General features: G+C 29.4%; 1 protein-coding gene across 4 annotated transcripts in view; it reads right to left on the minus strand.

Moving 5' to 3' along the window:
- Positions 1–583: 583 nt before the first annotated feature.
- LOC118184199 (serine/threonine-protein kinase RIO3) overlaps positions 584–20,429 on the minus strand; it is a 39,514-nt gene continuing 19,668 nt past the window's right edge. For all 4 annotated transcript variants that reach the window (XM_085823726.1, XM_085823727.1, XM_085823729.1 and 1 more), the window contains 7 exons: positions 19,199–19,342; positions 14,206–14,333; positions 12,340–12,522; positions 6,065–6,224; positions 4,920–5,090; positions 904–1,011; positions 584–742 (listed from right to left, as the gene is read on the minus strand). In XM_085823726.1, the coding sequence (XP_085679852.1) occupies positions 904–1,011; positions 4,920–5,090; positions 6,065–6,224; positions 12,340–12,522; positions 14,206–14,333; positions 19,199–19,342 (894 nt within the window). In that variant the 3' untranslated portion in view covers positions 584–742. The remainder of the gene's footprint in view (positions 743–903; positions 1,012–4,919; positions 5,091–6,064; positions 6,225–12,339; positions 12,523–14,205; positions 14,334–19,198; positions 19,343–20,429) is intronic.

A 20,429-nucleotide genomic window follows, 5' to 3' on the forward strand; every position in this document is an offset into this window, starting at 1 on the left:
TTAAAGCAGCTACCATAATTAGTTGCCAAAATTGACACAGTCACTTAATCAGTAACATGCAAAGTTCAAATATCACCAAAGACTCAACATTTCTTACACATTGAATTACACACAGATTTTAAAAAAATCAGTAAAAAAAAAAAAAAAGCCATTACAGCTAAAGAACATGAATTGAATTATTGAGATATTTATGATGAAATAATAAACAGCAGGGATAAGTTTTCATCATCAGGAGAAGATGATTAAACGTGATAAAATTTCACATAAAGTTCTTTTGCTTGTTTCCTAAAATAATTTTGTGTTTGATTTTTAAAATAAAGTTTATTTTTTGTTTCTTTGGTAATATAAAAATTATATTTCCTTCATTTTGCAGTTTCTTGATGATAAATTAGCCTTCTCTTTACTAATAATTTGTTTTATGAAATTACATTCATAATTATAATAAGAAAAACAATTACCTGTATAATCTTTAACATATTTAGTAATCTGAATACCTTAGCATTTAGAATATATACAGCAGCTATGAAAAATGAGTAATTTCATGAATGAAAAAGTAGCAAAATACATAAATAAAATTTAAAAATAAAATGAAATAATAATCTTTATTGAAGGCTACAAAAGAACATCACAGTTTGGATATTTTAAAATCAAGCTTCCTTGACGGATAAACTTTCCTATCCATTTTCTTTCATCTGAATGGCAAAAAAGGACCAGCAGTGCATATAAATACCCGAAAATGTACCTAAGACAGAAAAATCACTTTTAATTCACATAATATTTAATTAATAGCTTCATAAAAGACAATTTAATTTGCATAAAATAAGATGAAATTGCAGTATTCATAATGTAAGATATACAACTCAAGTTTTCAAGAATAATTAAACAACATATAAAAATACAAACCTAATTTTGAGAAGGCACATTTTGATCTCTTTTAGGAACTTGGCCACAGATTTCAGTGAACATTTCTTCTGGCTTCAATACGTTTATAACCCCTTTCTTTTCAAAAAACTACAGAAGAAATTTCAAGTAAATATACTTTAATATATAGTATATTTTACACATAAACAACTTAACAATTAAAAAAGAATAGCTACAATAGATTTTATAAATAAAACTAAGCTAAACATTTTGAAAATTAGACTACTACTATCAAATATAATATTCTGTCTATACATATTTTATCACTACATACTTATTACCATGAATGAATAATTTATAAATTTTTAAGTGTCTACTCTTCAGTACTAGGAAAGTTGTCCAATTATCACATTATCATAATATTACAATCATTTCTCAAATCACCAGATGACTTCTGCAATTGGAAGTGGTGGAAAAATGGTTCTATTTTGCATTATATTTCTATTCTTTATCACTGAAAAACTGCATATTTATATTTTCTGCAAGTTATAGTTCTTTTAGGATTTTCAAAAGAACTATGCTAAATTTGCAATAGTTCGAGTCTATGCATGATATTGTACAAGCACATTTTCTATTTTAAATATTGTTGGGAAATTTGCATTTTCTCTTGTGTCTACATAGTGCTGAAGAGAATAAGAAGTGCAATGCTAAATAATAATCCTGCAGTAGAAGCCAAGTATCATCAAGCCTGTGTATCATCTTGGTTATTGTCCTTGTGCCTATTCCAGTAGCCATGGCTCTCTCCAGAGGGTGGTGCAGTTATGCGATACACAGAATTCTGACATGAAATGTATTTGTCAAAGGAAAAAAACAGGAGTAAGAATCCAAAAGAGCATCTCAGACAGCATTTACTATGAAGGAATGCATAGAATTGCAGCCAAATACTTGCAAACCTAATGTAATAACTTAGGAGACCTAATATGATACAGAAGTTATGATTATCAAGTTAATTATCATATGCCATAGACTGACATAGAACCCATTCAACTATTGTATTAAATTCAATAAAAGTTCCCATTAAGACCTTTTATTTCATTTACATCCCTTTTGATTGTCTACTATGTTTCCTACTTTCTTTCCACCGACAGCGAGGCAGCCGATCCACTGAGGCAGTTAGCATATCGGCCAGATAGCCCTGATGACGAAATTAACTTGGTCCACATAACACACTTTGGCCGGGGCAGTGAAAACAAATGCTGGGCGAGACAATAGTGCAGTGATAGAAGAAGAGTGCAATGCGAGTGAGGAGAACAATTTCAGTTACATATTTACAGAGTTTGGATAGCTGGTTAGAAAAGGTGCAATATATGAGCAATTAACAGTGATTGATAAAACAGTAAAAATAATATCTAAAATAAGGCAAAATACTAAATAGCAATACTAAAAATACTGAAAAGCAAAATAATACATAAATAGAATAGGGCAAAACAGTGAAAATAATACATAAAATAAGGCAAAATACATAATTCATGGTTCAGAATTCAGGTTTACAGTTCATAAAGATAAGTATAAACAGGGGGAGGAGAAAGAAAAAGCTAACTTGAGATAAAATAAATTCATTACAGGTACAGAGCATACGGGGGCTGTGACGGGGACGAGGATCGCAGCTGAGAATTACTCCAGCCTGTCTGAGATTTTGCGTGCAATATTTACGCAATGGCATATACATTTCAATGCATAGCGATTTTTTGAAGTAGCTTCAGCCCATACATGAATGCAGTCCACTATTAACCAATAGCCTAAGATGATGTTCAGCAATCTCTTTTCAAGCGGTTACAGCTGAAAACAACGCAAGGCGAAAATGTCGTGATGCAAAACATCGTGGAAGAAAACATTGCAGTTCTAAAACATCAAAACTATAAAATATCGTCGTCCAATATAAAGCGGTTCAAAAATTTCACAGTTTAAAAACATCGTCGTCGAAAATATCGTGGTAAAAAATAAAGTATCTACAAATCATCGCATGAGGATAACATCACAGACATGCTTTTTTTCAGGCTTTAATAATTGTAAATGGATATTTCCATAATGATTTCTGAGTGCAAGATGGAAAGAAGGATAATCTTTACTTTCATATTTTTTATTAACTAATAAATTTTTGTTGAAAAAGTAAGAAGGAAATTTAAGCATAGAAAATTAAGGCAACTTATAGCACTTAATAGAATTTTAAACTTACATAGTTAACTAACAAAGGTCAGTAATAAATCATTTTTTATAAAGTTTTTACTAGTAATTTTTCATTAAAAGTATAATCTAAAAATGTTTAGAAAAAGGAAGCTACGTAACTGCATGACATTATCTGTAAAAAATTGCTAATTATGAGATTATTTTCTTCACTTGTGTCAATCTAATACTCTTATAATGAAAATTATTTCTTGTTCTGCTTCAATTTATTCTTAAGTATTAAGTTTCCTTCTTACTTTTTCAGCAAAAATTTATTAGTTAATAAAAAATATGAAAGTAAAAATTATCTTTCTTTCCATCTCGCACTCACAAATCATTATTGGAATATCCATTTACCATTATTAAAGCCTGAAATAAGCATGTCTGCGACGTTATCGTCCTGCGATGATTTGTCGATACTTTATTTTTTACCGCAATATTTTCGACGACGAATTTTTTTAACTGCGAAGTTTTTGAACCGCTTTATTTTCGACGACAATGTTTTGTACCACGATGCTTTAGAACTGCGATGTTTTCTCTTTGCGATGTTCTGTAGCACGACATTTTCACCTTGTGTTGTTTTCTCCGCGACGTTTTCGCCCGTGGTGATTTTGCCACAATGTTATCGGCAGACACCTTTTCAAGCAGATAGTCGTCCAAATCTCCTGCCATTCCCATGAGCAATGGTCATTTTCGCGTCGTTTGAAGTGGTGCAGGTAAGTCATGAAGGGACCATGCCCTGTTAGAAACTGAGTGAAGTGAGGCAAGCCACTTTTTAGAAGCAGGCAGACTTTTGGAAAAAATCTGTGAACTCTTCTGTTGGTGGTCTCTGCCTCCTACAGATGTTGTCAACGTTTAGCAATTCTCTCTCGAGCTCAGCTTTTAAGAACGAGCCCGGGAGAGGCACGTCAAAAGTGCAAAGTAGGGATCAGTTGCTGTGTTTCCGACTATGCAACAAACCCCAAACCAACAGATAAATATAATGTCTGGTGTCCTGAAATATGTCTTCAAATTTAAAAAATCACCATTTAGCATGATGCAATTGTTAAGTTTTATCTAGTGATAAAAGAATTTTACATTGTTAGAAAAACTTTTCTTTGTTCTTTTGGCATCCCAGGAGTCTAGGCAAATCTCTATTGAGCCCAAAAACTCATTTGAAAATCTCAAAAAGCAATTCAATGTTATGGTTTGGATTTGCGAGAACGATTACTTAGTGATATTTTTTAAATACAAATTTTAATCAGAGCAGCACTAAAAAAAATAATTTAGCATTTACAATAATCGAGAAAAAAATTGCGACTTTGCTGGTTTATTTGATGTTTCCAGAACACCTTATTATTCTTTTAAAAAAAAAAAAAGAAAATCCAATGGCAGGCACTTGCCTAATCAGCACTTGTCACTCTTAAGACCAGAAGGGGTAACCATTTTATTGTGACGCACCTATTTCATCATGGAAGTTCATACCATGATGAAATTACTCTTCAAACCATAATTAATAAATATAATGTAAATGAATGAATGAAACTTATAAATAAGGAGATACATGCAAATTATGATTCGACATATTAAATATTCATTATTCTACACTTTTATCTTGAAAACTGATACTCTGTGAGCTTATAACAGTATTTTGTAGTTTTCAAAAATAGCAAAATAACATTGGATTATCCCCCCCCTTTTTTTAAAGTTTTGTATCTTTAAATGAGCAGATTCGTGTACATTACTTTCAGAAGCACTGAGAGGTGACGCTGAAAGACTTTGTTAAAACAGTTTGAGCTAGTAATCCTCATATATGTATGCTGGTTGTAGTGATGAAAAAAATATGTAGGACTTACTGTTGATATATTTGTGCAATCTCTTAACAAAAATTCCAAAGCTCTAGGATGAGTAATTTCAACTGCTTGGCTAACATCTATAACCCATGTTTTATCATCATGCCACAAAAGATTGTATTCACTCAGATCAGCATGCACTAACTTGCATTTTGAGTACAGGTCTTTCATAATCTAAAAGAAACACATTCATTAAATATAGATAAACATATACCCCAGAAATATATGAATACTGAATTATTAAAACCAGAAAAATATTGTCTACTGAGAGTTCATTCAAACTCCTTATATGGCTTTTATTTTATTTTATGCAAAGCTATAAATTACAAACATTTATTGGTAACCGGATAACATGTGTTTTAGATTACAGATTATACTTACTTTGATCCACTTAAGATTATATTTTTTAAGTTTGAGGTCCAAATATAGGGCTTTCACTCCAATTACGAACACAGCATCATTTTATTTTGAATTCAGAAAAACAAAAAGCCTTTCAGAACCCTTGTTCAGATGTAACAAACAGATTTATTATTTAGTACTACCAGAATTTTTCACTAATGTTTGCATTATATAGGCATAGTTCCATTTTATATAGCACTAAGAAAAAAAAAAAAGTCTGAACTGTTAGAAATGCATACTGTCTTTTTGCTATCTATATTTATATAAAATTATGCTGCAATATTTTTCTTCATGCCATGAAAGGAACTGAATTTTGACTAAAGATGCTGGACTATTTTTCAATCATCTATTGGTTCAATGGGTTATTTTCTTTTATATATGTTACATATTTTCTGTAAGAATTAATATATTATTATTAATACCAGTTGTCCAGCCCAAGCTGGTTTTTACAATTTTAGTTAGTACGATTTTTACAGATATTCAAAATGTGGAAATTTAGTCAAATAAAATTGCTTTTTACAAACAGATTTTGAATTGAATTTATAATTGTTAATTACAAAATTTTTAAATGCTTGGCATAAATCATCAACTTTAAATACTATTGCACAGTACATCATATGTACCAACTATTGTATATTTTTAAATAGTTGAAAAGAAAAATTTTAATTAAGCACTAATTTTAAAGTTTGAAATGAATACCAACATTCTCCTTTCATCACAATAATAATAAAAAATATAAATATGCTTACATTTAAAGTTTGCTCATACATAATAGTCATATCTTCAAATGGTAAATCTACATCCTTCAGTTTTGGAGCAGGTATCATTTCTTTCCCAATAAAAGACATCACTAAAACGTGTTTTTTTAAAGTCACAACATCAGGACAAGGTATATTTGCCTCTTTCATCCTGAAATTATTATTATAATGTTTAAAAAACTTTTTAAGCTTGCATTAAACTTCTTAAATTCAGAGTAAAAAAGTTAAATTTAAGAAACATAAATTTAATGCACTAATAAACTAAATTGTCATCCAAAAGACAAGAAAAAAAATTTATTTACACAATTTTAGAAACAAACATAAAATAGAGTTATGTTGATACATATGAATGATACATATCAGTTGCACCTTTAAAAAAAAAGATGCAACTGATATGTATCATTTATTTAATGGTAAGGGGGAAAATTACAGTTTCAGCACCGAAAAAGACAGCTGATAAGCTGATTCACAGATACTTTATTTCTCAAATACTACTTCAAAGATAACACTGATTCTTGTCAGATTATAAATCTGGACAATTAAAAGCAAAACTGTTGATGATTGGAAACAGGCAAGATGCTTATAGCTTAGTTTCAATATTAACCTTATACATACAGTCGATCCAAAACCAATGATTTAGCACCAAAAAAATTAGTACCAAAGTTGTTCACATTTTTAAGACTTTCTGGTTTTCCTGCAACAACATAAATTAACTTGACATGACAGTATTCTAGTGACTGCAAGACTGCTGTTACGAAAAGCTGACATCCCATATATAAGCTTTCATACAAAAAAGCCTATCCCGCAGCCCAGTTAAACTTGGCTAAATGGCATGCCACTCACAGCAGCCTATCCCACACATAACAGACATTCAGTACTAGAACTTCAAAATTACCAAATTTTGCTATTGCCAGTTAGGAGCAGTAATGCGAGTAAGGATGGTCATAATCTTTTGACTGATTATTATTTTACTATTTATTTATTTATTTTTTACTCACCTTTTAAGAAACATTCTTCGTATTCTGCATGTGAATTTTGCTGAAATACAATTACTCCTTAATACTTGAAGAAGACCATCTTTTAATAATACTACGTGAATTTTTTTTTAAATCATTTTATTTGATAATTCATTTATTTGAGATAAATTATAATGTTACAACTGTATAAATAAATTATTATTGCAGCAAAGTATTTTATGAGTATTTAAAACAAAAATCAGATTACTAATAATAAGGATTGTTGTGCAAAAAACAGACAAGATTAAACCTCTTTCTGAGAGAAAAGTTTCTCAAAAACAGAAACATTTTTTCATTTCTTAGTTGTTCGGTTGAACCCTACAGTTTTCATTTATTTATGTATAATTATGCTAACTGTTTACATATCAATCATAAATGTCCATATATTTTATTTTAAAACTTAACTACAATAATGACTAATTTAAAACTTAACTATAAGAATGCCTAACTATTTAAAACTTAAAAAATAAACTAAATATTTAAAATTTAACCAATATGGAAGATACGATTAATAACAGTTTGCTTGAACCTGTAGTAAGTTTTATGTTAAACATACAATTCTGTAAACTTACTTAAAGAAAACTTCAGCAGAAAATAAAAATTAACAAAAAGTTCTAATAAGACTTATTTTTTATTGCAGGAAGATGCACTTGCACCTCTCCTAACTGAATGTAATTTTTTAATCATTTTTTATTTAAACCAATTGAAATTGAAGAAAGTTTTGTCCTGTTTCTTATCATTCTTTAAGTTGCTTCCCCTTCCAACTGGAAAACTAATGAGTTTTCTTCAGCAGTATTAATCTTTCCCAACCCCAAAGATTCTCACAGCCAGTCATGCAAAGTAACAACTACGAACCGAAAATTTCAAGAAAATTGGGTCAGTAGGAGGGGGTTATCAAAGGCAGAAAAGTTGTCAAAAGAAAGTAATACTTCTGTGAGGAAAGCAGCTTTATAGTTAAACTGTGCTGAGACAAAATCTGAATTTATTGTGTGCATAGGATTAACTGTGCAGTATTTGGCTCTGCTACAGCCTCTGGCTAATACTTTATGATCCAAAAATCTAGATACACTACAATGTGTGGATCACATAAATAAGAATTTTAATGTTCCTGAAAGAATATCATAAAGTGGCAAATGTTTTATGCCAGGAAATTCATTAATTCATATGTTATTCCTTAATTAGTTTTTACATTAGTCTTTTACAAATACTATGGCTGAAAACATTGGCACTGAATTACAGTTATATAAGATTCTAAAAGTGCAATAACATTGCTCATATCCTCTAAAATTTACGACTAACAAGTTTTGGAAAACATCTCTCCTTGGAAGAAAAGTTTTGGAAACTTTCTTGATTCTTTAATATTATCACAATGGAATGATTCTCCAACACTTTTTTTATAGTTATTGCATCATGTGGCTATGTTAGAGATGACAGTGGAAAAGTTTATAAAAATTGTGCACAGCTTTTGTAATTTTTATAATCTGGAGTACAATTTCTGGAAAAGAGAAATTAACAATACACAATATGAAGGAGTTAACAATGCAATACTTGGTAAAAGAAGCGATGACTTCCCCCCCTCCACACACAAATGAAACATGTTAATCTTTATATTTTTTGGTAAAAGACGTGATGACTCCCCCCCTCCAAATGAAGGATTTTAATCTTATATCTTTGTCTCAACCTTGTACTACGTGTAGTATTGAGCACTCATTTAGTACACTGTGCAGAGTAAAAACTTCAATACATATTACAATGACACAGAATCCCTGAGTTGAGCATGTTAATGGTGCATCGAAAGCTTCTTAAATAAAGATGAATAGAAAAGGTAGTATTAAAAAAATTTAGTCCAGATAGAAGAAAAATCATTGCACTCTAAATTAAAGACTAAGTAAAAAACGTTTAGCGGTCTTTTTATTCCTATTACATAGTTTTCAATAATCTGCTTAAACTTGTGTATTTTAATCCATTATTTATTTGCTTGTTTATTCGACTGCCCCAAAGCATGTAATGGATATCTACATAAGAGAAAGCAAATGTAAAAGAAGGTTACAATTTTTAGAGGAAAACTACCTCATATTTACATTATAACCCAAAAAATCACAAAAAATACTCATGCAGCCAACCAATTCACTCTTAAACCTAATTATTGGCTCTTAACAGACTTAACCACTCAACCACTGATGAACGAGTAACAGCTCAGTTTCATTCTATCGGTTTAAAATCATTTGCACCCTCCTTTCGAATCCCAGCTATGCCCATGATAGTGTAAGAAATAAAATTCAGAATTTGATTTTTATTTCAGTCATTTAAATTTCATGAAAACACAGTACATATGTTCAATGTGCATATATTACATAAATTCGCAGTGCATATGTTAAAATACACAATGCATATGTTACACAAATTCACAGTGCTTTATACACTTTTGTAGGCACACAGACAAAGTGTGATAATTTTGCATTCTTGCAATTTGCCAATACCAGATTATCATACTAACTGTAACATGAGAAAAAAAAATGATTTTAGAAATGTTATTTAATATGTTGTACAAGCAAAAAAAACTTTAAGCAAAGTTTCATATAAAGTTTCCCCCGCTTCCACTTGTGAACACTGTAAACATATATATATATATATATATATATATAAAACAAGCTCATAGCATAATAGAATACTAAGAATACTACAATTATTCAAAAAATAATATATTTCAGTGTTACATTTTAGAAAAATATTAATTTTCCTTCAGGGAAAAACAGATTTTGAAGTAATATTAAAAGGGAAATGTACAACATTTGGCAATTTTAATATATTTATTGCATAATAAATAATTGTGAGTTTGCAGAAAATAAAAATCCATTTCCAAATCTGTTAAGTTTTCTTTATGAAATATTTAACTAAACTAAAAGACACCAAACATAAAAATGAGTGTGAAAAATCATAGATCATTCAAACAACTAAAATGGATGTGCAAAGATCATGATGCATCAATCAGCATCAGTTTTATAAAGAGCTGCCTTCTGAAAGCTGGATTAAAAGCTGGCAGATCACATATAAAAAATTATCTGATACTTTCTATGATAAACAAATAATTGAGTCCAAACTTATGCCATGGAATTTTCAAAATTTTATTATTATTCATATTCAAACTAGTTTTACTTACAAAAAAAAAAATTTCAAAGCCTTTTACACTATTGCTTCCTAATTGAGAAACATGCTTGATTTCTTGATGTTCTTTTTTCCAATAGGCTGATTTTTCTTGATAATCCAGATACTTAACATAAGAAGATGACTTAAACTAGGGTGAAGCTAACTCCATCTTTAATGATTATGCAAAGGAAGTACAATTTTTCAACAAGACAATATCCCTTGCCATTTATCCAGATTCTTGAATATCCTCCCCCCCTGAAGTGCTAGCTTAGTTTGGAAATAATCTCAATATGAAACCCATTGAAGAAATAATACAATATTATCAGGTATAAAATCCATGAAGAAGTGATAACACAGATGAATAAAAAAAATTAGAGTGCCCAGAGAATATCGGATTCTGACAAAGATTTGCAGCAGCAATGCAAAGTCTTTATAGAAGGAATGTCCAAAAAATCTAAGCATCACATCAAACAGCTTTATATTAAATACTGCAATGTATCAACATTGGTAAAATATAATTAACTGTAAGCCTTTTGTTTGAAAATATCATTAGTGCAGTTAATGTGTAATAAATGAATCACTTTTAATCGTGCCAATATATACTTTAACAATGAGTCTATCAGAATCTATAATAATTTGTACAGGACTGTACTTCATTTTGTTTTTTTCTCAACATTAAACAAATCATTTTTTCACATTAGTCAATTATGTGACTTTTTTACTGATGTGATAAGTACTTATTTCTGATAATAATGAAATGTAATTCTTAAAAAGAAAAACTACTAATAGCAATAAAACCAGTAATACAACCTCTAATTATGACTTTCCATATATATGGCAATGATCACTTTCCATTTGGATCCATTTTTGAAATTAGATCATTTGGATTTGTCATGTTATCTGGCAAGAATAAAGAACTAGATAAAATCAGTCAACCCAGCATTCTGGAATAATAATTTTTGACGAGATATCTTTGAATGGTCACACAGCAAATCTCCAAATATTTACTCATTGAACACATAATGCTCAAAAGTATCATGTCAAATTGTTTGATCAACATGTCAGACCACAGATGTGTTATCTATTATTTTCTTTTAATAATATGAAATCTCTTAAGGAACTGAAGGTACTTGCATGTTATCACAACCACTTTAATAAATGTTGCTAAATCTTCAAAATTCCACAAACATTGGCAACCATGCACATAACAATTCTTCAGGTAACCATATCCATTGTATGTTGCAATCTAAAAATTCACCAAATTACCTTTTCTTCTGTAAAAAAAATTGCGGTTAGAGGGCTGTGCTAGTACGTAAGTACAAAACTGAATATTTTAGATAAATCATATAAAGATCTTGATAAGCAGAATAGCAAATCTCTCTCTTTTTTTTTTCACAGTCTAATAAATAATTTACAGGTCCAGTGTAGATTTCATAATGTCCGATGTAGATTTCATCAGCCAGAAATAAAACTTATGATAGTCTTTTTTTCCCAATTGAAGTATCAGGTTTGTGGTTTTTTAATGTTTGTGGTTTGCTTATTTATTGGCAATTCAAACTGGAAAGCCCACATGTATATTCATGGAACTCAGGAAAGATATTCCATGTTAAGTCTTTCTAAAAATTCTTTCTGCTACACTCTTAGAAAAATTTAAGTCTTATTGAAGAAGGGCAACATGAGAAAAGATATTTTGTTGCCTTTTTTCTTTTTTTCTCATGCATACAGTTTGCTAAACATGACTTTTCTTCAGAAATGAATAACATAAAAGCAATTCAAAATGCATTATTAAATAATTTTCCCTCTTTTAAATTTCCTAAAATTTCACTCTTTCTCTGTATATATATATATATATATATATATATATATATATATATACACACACACACACACACACACACATATATATATATGTCCACTATTCATTTATAAAAAATTGCCTATTTTGTTAAAAAGATATACTATCTAAATATACAGAAATAAAAAATAAAAAATAATAATAATAATAATAATAATAATAAAAAAAAAAAAAAAAAAAAAAAAAAAAAAAAAAAAAAAAAAACAAGCTATTTTACTCTTCCTTGATGCATATCATACGTCACCCACCTCAACAAATTTCTCATTTCCTTTTCAGCCCACATGTGAATGATTTTCCTGGGATTTTGTTTCCCAAAACGATTTTTAAAACGATAATCATCCTTGATGTACTGGTCCCTATTTTGAAATTCATTCAAGGTTGTTTTGAATACTTTAATGGCAAATTCTGGAGATGGTGATTCTTCTTCTGGTCTACAACAGAAAAGTAAATTAACAAAACAATATTGGAAAAAATTATTAAAATTACTCTTGTTAAAGTGGAATTTTATGGCAAGTTATATGTATTTAAATAACTATGATGTGAACATACATTGATAGATTTTACTATGAAAGTTAATAAAACACAAATCTAATAAAATATTACAAACAGCCTCCCTCTTAAAACTCTGACATGCACATACAGTAATACATATCTAAACTTAACTATCACTCATGATATCATTACTTTATTTATGGACTGTAAAACGAGATTACATGCTTATATTAAGTTAAAATCAAGTAAAATGCAACTAACTTACTGATAACACATTACTGATTAATCAAAGGGGGGAATTCAATATTATTACTATTCCCGATGATGAAAAACTCGTATTAAAATGCATCTTGAAATGGATTCAATTTTTAATTTAAAATCAGTAATAATCTAAAATTAAATTCAGCATAATAATTTAAGCTAATATACACTTATTGCATCTAGTAGTAAAATCATGATAATCAAATCAAATAAGAAACAAATGTGTTAACATTTGTATGACATTTCAAATGTTAATCAGATATGATATACCCCAACTAACTATGTACTGTCTTCTGTTCATTAAGTAATGTAAACATCTTAATTTTCGGGAGGGGGGACCAAATGTTTATTTTGTTTGATATGAATCAGCATGCTAAAATTGGTTAAATGATTATATTATTTAATGGATAGAATTAAAAATTAGTAGATAAGAAATCTAAAATTAAATCTTTAGTTTATGAGTTAAAAGTTGCTAGTTAAGTAATTAATACGAAATTTCATTCTCTTGTGTTTTTACGGTGTTAAATTAATTACTTTTCAGAGTTTAAGAATGAATCCAATAAAACCAAGATCAATATTTTACAGAAAAAAATATATTTACTTATTTTAAAATTTACTACTGTTTCAGGATAAGAGCAAATATGTTTGAAATGCATTAAGGTCTGAATTTTAAAACTGAGTTGAGAGTAGCAACTCTTTGTAAATGATTTTTCTTTTTCCATTACTGTGAATTCAAGTCACAGAAATTAAATAAGATGTTTACACTTACTAAGATAAAAATACTCAACATAAACTAATCAAAAATAGATAATGTTTTGGAATGGATTTTTTTTGGCCTATGTTAAATGATCATAAAACACACAAGACTGGTTTTTTTCTGCTGTAAAGTTTACCAGAAAATCCCAAGAAACAGCTTAGAAATAATTTAAAATATTTTCCAGTAATGGGAATCCCTTAATATTAGAGTAATTAAATGTTATTTTACATTTTAAATTTATTCAGCAGATTTAAGTAGAGAAGTTTCTTAACAATACAAAAACAGTCAAGATCCAGTTAGAACTTTGGCCATTCAAAGAATTGAATGCAAAATAATAAGATATGAAAGCTTTAGCAAACAATATGTTCTAAATGTTACAATTATTACAAACTATTACAAAGTTACAATTATTACCTTCTTTTCACACACATACACCAAACCAAAAAAAAAAAAAAAAAAACTTTTAATTTTCTATAATCTTCAAATTGGCAATTCAGTTTTATATAACTTTAAATTATCATTACAAAAGAAATCCAGATAATTCTAAATTTGTATAAAAGAATAACTCAATACTACTAATTAAAAACACACAGATGATACTTACAATGCACTCCAAGCATGATAAACACAGGATTCTTTTCCAGTGCTAAAGCAGCCATTCAAAGACTCTAATGTTTGATTATTAACTAACTTGTACAAAATTAAATGAGTCTTTTCATCCAAAGCTTTTTCCTGAAAAGGGAATATGAATAATATTTTGCAAAAGAAATTACTATTAATTTTAAAATGGGCAATATTAAGAAAACGTACATTTTAAAACAGAGTAATTTGCGGAAGGGGGGTTACAATTTCAAATTTTGTCGATTTTAAAAATTAACAATAAGTAATACATGAATGTGAAGGGAAAATGTTTCGTTTAGTTACATGTCCAGGCAATGTGAACATTCTGCCAAATAAATCCTAGTATGTCCATGATAATTATTTCTAAGCAGCAAATACACGCTTTCTAAGTTTGTTGAGGCTTGTAGGCTTTGGTGGCACAAATATCTGATCTTTCAAATATCTCCAAAGGAAGAAATTGCAAACTATAACACCTGAAGACCTAGGAGGTCAGACATTTGAAACTAAATCATATATTCCAACTTACACTGTGAGAACCCCAATATGCAAAAGTTTACTATTATTTAGTATCAATTTTCCCTTGAACTTTTTCTCAAAAAGAATCTTTTAAATGACTAATACCATTTATTAGTTATACACTAAAACTTGCAACATTTTTCCTTGACATTCATATAATATTTATCGTTCTATTTTGTTAATTTTTAAAGCTACACAAACTTGAAATTATAGAATTCTTTTATACTATTCTTTGTAAGATTAACATTGAGGTTTCCAATAATTCTCATCCTATGAAGAGACATTAGGGTCCTCTTAGAGATGATGATTGGCATTAGCAGTTATTCCTTTACATATTAGATTTAACGGCTGAAGGTTGTTGGAATCTGTTAAAGAGAATAATTAAGTAGATTTGTTATATATACAGGGGTGGGTAGACTTGAGGAGAGGGAATTTATATTTTACTTTTTGAACTAAATAAATAATATTTAAAATACAGAACACAAATTTTTAAATATGAAGAAAAAATACATAAATTAATGCCAATAGAAGCTGCCATATCTTTACTAATATAACTCATATTATTAATAATAAAATAATAAGTTTTTACAAACTGTGGTAACCCTGTACATAACAGTTCTTTAGTTTTAACAAGCAACTTCTCCAATTTTGTACGAGTTCTTTTTGTTGTATTCCAAGATACAACAGTTTTTAAAAATGAAGCATGATGTTTTTTGTTTCAAACATGTGCTTGTAGAATTTATCTGTAGTGGAAGAAACTGGAGTATAATTTTTGCTGTATTACTGTAGTTTGACTCAAATTGTTAGAAAAACAACTGCTTTGAATTCTTCATGAGAAGTAATGATTCGTTTTGTTTTTCTATAAAGCATTGCCAAACTGCCCCTAAAACAAAAGTGGTTGCGCTAATATTCAAGTACCAAGATTATATGCATGTCTAGGACATAAGTAATCTTACTAATAAATTTAATTTAGTAATTACAGAAACACTTACTGACTATTAAAATACCCAATGAAGTCAGCCTGCTGAATTTTTTGCTTTGATTAATGATTTCTTTTTCTGTTGTTGTTGCTTATGCTCACTTCTCTGACAGTACCATCAGGTCAAGCCCACAAAAACCCTTGTGGCAAGAAGTGCAAGATACGCCTATCACTGGCAACAGCCTTGAGCACTTCACAGATGACAGTGCGATTTGGCTCAGTTCAGCCCCCAATTTTGATGGAGAGCCCCCCGGGAAATGGTCTCAGGGTCTCCCACTCCTCTTCCCTTCCACAAACCACACGAAAGGACTTTTGGTTTGCCGCATATTTAGAGTGCTGCCATGCCACACCGACACTATACATCTACAAACATCCATGCCTTCTCCGGGAAAGAATGTGATTTATCATTTAAAGAACACTGTATTGTTTTCAGAATCGAACTTGTATGAAAATTTATACTATGCCAAGAAGAAAAAAAATTAATAATGCAGAAATAATTAAATTAATAAGCCAGAATTGGTTTGTAACTTATTTTCTATAAGAATAGTTTTGTTGGTGTATTAAAAATTAGAAATTCAACTCCTTGATATGTTAATACATGAAATATTTTAATTTAATAGCAAAAGCTGACATTTTAGTGATTATTTCGATACATATTTGATAATTTCACCTGGGTTAGGGTGACTCAATGGTAGAGATAATATAATTTTAAAACTGATGTTTCTTCATGTTCTGAGAAATGCTGTTCTCTTTCCAAAGTAATTCTCCTGGCATGTACACTTTATAGAGGAAAATGTCACTTGTTTCTGGATTTTTAAGAAATTCAGCCAGTCATTTTGTTTAAGAAGTAAATTTTAAAACTTTCAGTGCGAAATTTTTTTCAAGGGATAGTGATATTTTCCTGAAATATGCAAAATTGTGAATGAGATATAATTAATACTATGCCGTTTACCATATTCAAATTCATTTGTATGCATTGGATACATTGCCTTACATGTTTACAACTCTTATATGACTTAAATATCCTATAATGGTTGTAAGGTCATTAGACATCAAAATGTAACAATTCTAATAGTTTCTGTGATTAAAGACTGCTGAATACAGGTACAGTCAAAAGTCGTTAATCCGGACTCATCGGGACTTCGGCGATTCCGGTTAATCGATTTTTCCGGATTATAGATCATCAGTTTAAATCTGGTAAAATGGCATGCAGAAATTATAAAATTAAAAATATAAAACCGTAATTTACGAAATAAAGAACAATTATGATCTAAAGGGTATCAAAATTTACAAAAAAAAAAAAAGCTTAATATTTATTTGTTTACTTTATTAAACATTTCTTTCAATGTAAGTTGTTTAAGTTGATTCGTTTTTTATGTGATAATACATTCTCTTTAATTCTATAAATAAACAGACATAATTTCTTGTTCAGTTACAAAGTTCCGCTGTTCACGTCCTATAATTGCTGTGTCGAGAATAACGACTAATTTGTCAATCGAAATTTTTTCGTTTTCAATAACCTCTGTCACTTTCTTCGCTATCGGAAGCGAATTATAATGACGAGGCATTTGATTTAAATCATATCAAAGATGGAGTACATCGAGATGAAATACTACATAGAGTAAGCAATTATAAGCCAAATAAAATAAAAACATCTGCCCTTAAAGATAAGGATAGTGAATTCATTGCACGCGGTGTTAAAGATAAACAAACGTTAAAGTTTAGATAAACAAGCGTTAAAGTTTAGATAAACAAAATATATGCCTTTATCCATTTTTTGCAGCAATTCCACTTTTTGTGTAATGGACTCCGAAAGATACTTTCGGATATCCTTTACATATTAGTAAATATATATCGAAAATTCTATTTGACATAATCCAAAGTTAAAGCTTACTTTTATAAAATTGCTCTAACAGTCTGCAAAAAATAATAAGCCGGATCCAATTCGAAGATTAAGGAACAACGCAATCTGCAACATAACTGAAATAGATAATTAGATAATTTTAGCTTAGCTTATCCCGTCTGTTATACATTAAACGCGCATTCGTAAACGTATTTTGCGCACGCGCAAATTCGCAGCGGTAAAGGTCTTACGCGCATGCGTCAACGCGACGCATGCGCAGAAAGGTTGTAGCTTTGAGGTCCGGATTATAGATCATTCCGGATTATGGGTGTCCAAATTAACGACTTTTGACTGTAGTTTCACTTAGGTTCGAGCCCATGCAAACAGGCTGGTGACATGGAAGGTTTTCACTGATTTCCCATGCATAATGTGAATATGAGCCAGATTTCTGTAGAAAGTCCCCCACAGAGGCATCCCTCCCTTTAAGTACATAGACCTTGTGTGCTTTGGCATATTCAAGTAACCTAACCATTTAACAGCTTCTTGGTTTAACCATTTTTGTCTGACTTTCATACTTGGCTGTTATAATTTATAAGATTTATCTCCACTAAGGAAAAGAGTAAACAATAGTTCTAATTCATAAACAACACTACATTTTTCAAATATTAGCAATGTTTAAATTGGCACCACAGAAAGCAAAACATTTTATAATTAAGAACTTAAATATTTATTAAATTCATTAAATTTCTGTTGTTCTATTTCTGTCTTGTGGGCATTTTCCGTTTTTAACCAGTTTTGATTATTTGTAAGACAGAATGATTTTTGTATATTAAAATCATGAACTTTTTATTAGTTATATCCAAACAATAATTTTTTCATCCAAGGAGTTTGTACATGAAAGTTATGATTTTTAATATCATGTGAATAATAATTTTTCTTGACACATAAGTGAATAGTAATTTATCTGTAAACATTAAAGATAGTATATCACATTTAGAAATTATATAAAATACTGTTCAGAAATTACTTAAAGAAGTAAATTTTAAATAAATAAAAAACACACACAAAAAAAATCATTTTGAAAGTAAAACACATAAATCAATTCTTCTTTAAGTATCTTACCAGTAAATATTTCTAATTAGGATAAGAGTAGTACTCACATCTTCATTTTTTTAAAAACTAAAATACTTCAGAACAATGATCCCCCCCCCCCCCGAATAAGAATCTCCCAGATTTTCTAATTATTTATAACATAAATTAATCAACAAAATAATTTATAAAATATAAAACTTTAGAAGTTAGAATTCCCATTTTTTTTCTTTCAAAAATAATACAAAAAATTGTCAGTGCTACACAATATTCTAAAATCACAGCTATCTTAGACATATTTCATATAATATTACCATTATATCATAAAAGAATTAAATACGCAACCAATCATTAGTTCTTGTGATAACATGTATGTTCAATATAAAATCTAAAATAACAAACAACTTTCAACTAAATAGTTTTGTACACTGCCTAAAAAAATATTAAACGTAAAAATTTATTTTAATTTAAAAAAAAAAAAAGTTTAAAATTTATTATCCTATAAAACTCAGACAAATGAATATGTAGTAAATCAAAAAATAAACTCACAGCAGTTGATTTTTCTTTCTTATCATGAACCTTGTGGCCTCTCTTATCCTCAGCCATAGAGTATATTTTCAGACTGTTATACACATTGTTAGAAATCTTCATATCAAACATGCCTCCATCACCCGTTAATATGCCAGGTGGAAACTATAACGAAATGAAATTTTTTAAGTATATTTTAAACAGAACTGGACCTATCAGACTTCAAAACTTTATAGTGTCTATTAGAAATTTATTTTAATGCAATATTATTAAATTTGTGGTTAAAATTCCTAGAAAATTAATATAATGCACACATAAAAAAAATTATGAAACTTCAGAAGTAATTTCAAGTATCTGACATTTATTCACTCTTGTACATAATTCACAGATATTATTTTCTTTCTTATAATAAATATATTTACTTTAAAAATATTTCTTAACAATTGTTCATTAAAAATACTAAATCATATTTATTAGAAACTCATTTTTTAAAAAAATGCACATTTATTACAAAATGGGAAAGCTGCCATTTTAATTAGCTCAAAAATAGATCAGAGCTCAAATAAAAGTCAATACATAAATACCTTGCTTTTATGAACTATCAGGTAACCAAGAAAGTTCACAATGTTCTTGAGAACAATTACTTTTGGCACATTTGTGTGGTCAAATTGATTTTGATGGTGCCACATGTTTTCATTCCTTTCAAACTTTATTCAATAGAGAGTTTTTCAGGGCATTGCATGTTTCACTATCAGTTTTGTAAGAAATATAATTTCCAAAAGAACATGTCATTGGAAAAGGAAATTTCCATGCCTATTTTCCTCTACAAGAGCAAATTAGGAAACAAAGCTGTAGAAGTCATAAGAAGAATTTAGAGATATGCAAGTGAATGGACTGTTCAAAAGTGGTTCAGCCAATTTTCCTCCAAAGACAAGAGCCTTGAAGACAAGCCTCTTGTTGCTCATCCATTCACCCTTGAAAAAGTCCAGATGGAAGAGGGAATCAAGCAGAATCCTCATCAAACCTAACCTACAGGAGCATGACCACAGATTTAAAGTATCTGACAAAACCATTTGATTACATTTTTATAACGTTGGGATGACACAGAAACTAAGCAAGTGGACTCCTTATGTCCAAGGGAAACAAGCGCCAACATTTGAACACCTGCTTGTCATTGCTGTCATGCCATAATAAAGCCTTGTTCTTGGACCAAATGTTGATATGTGATGAAAAATGGATTTGTGTGTGGTAA

The sequence above is a fragment of the Stegodyphus dumicola genome, chromosome 9, assembly GCF_044657685.1.
Source record: "Stegodyphus dumicola isolate Sdum_Otavi_A_Nest chromosome 9, ASM4465768v1".
Lineage (NCBI taxonomy): Eukaryota > Metazoa > Arthropoda > Arachnida > Araneae > Eresidae > Stegodyphus > Stegodyphus dumicola.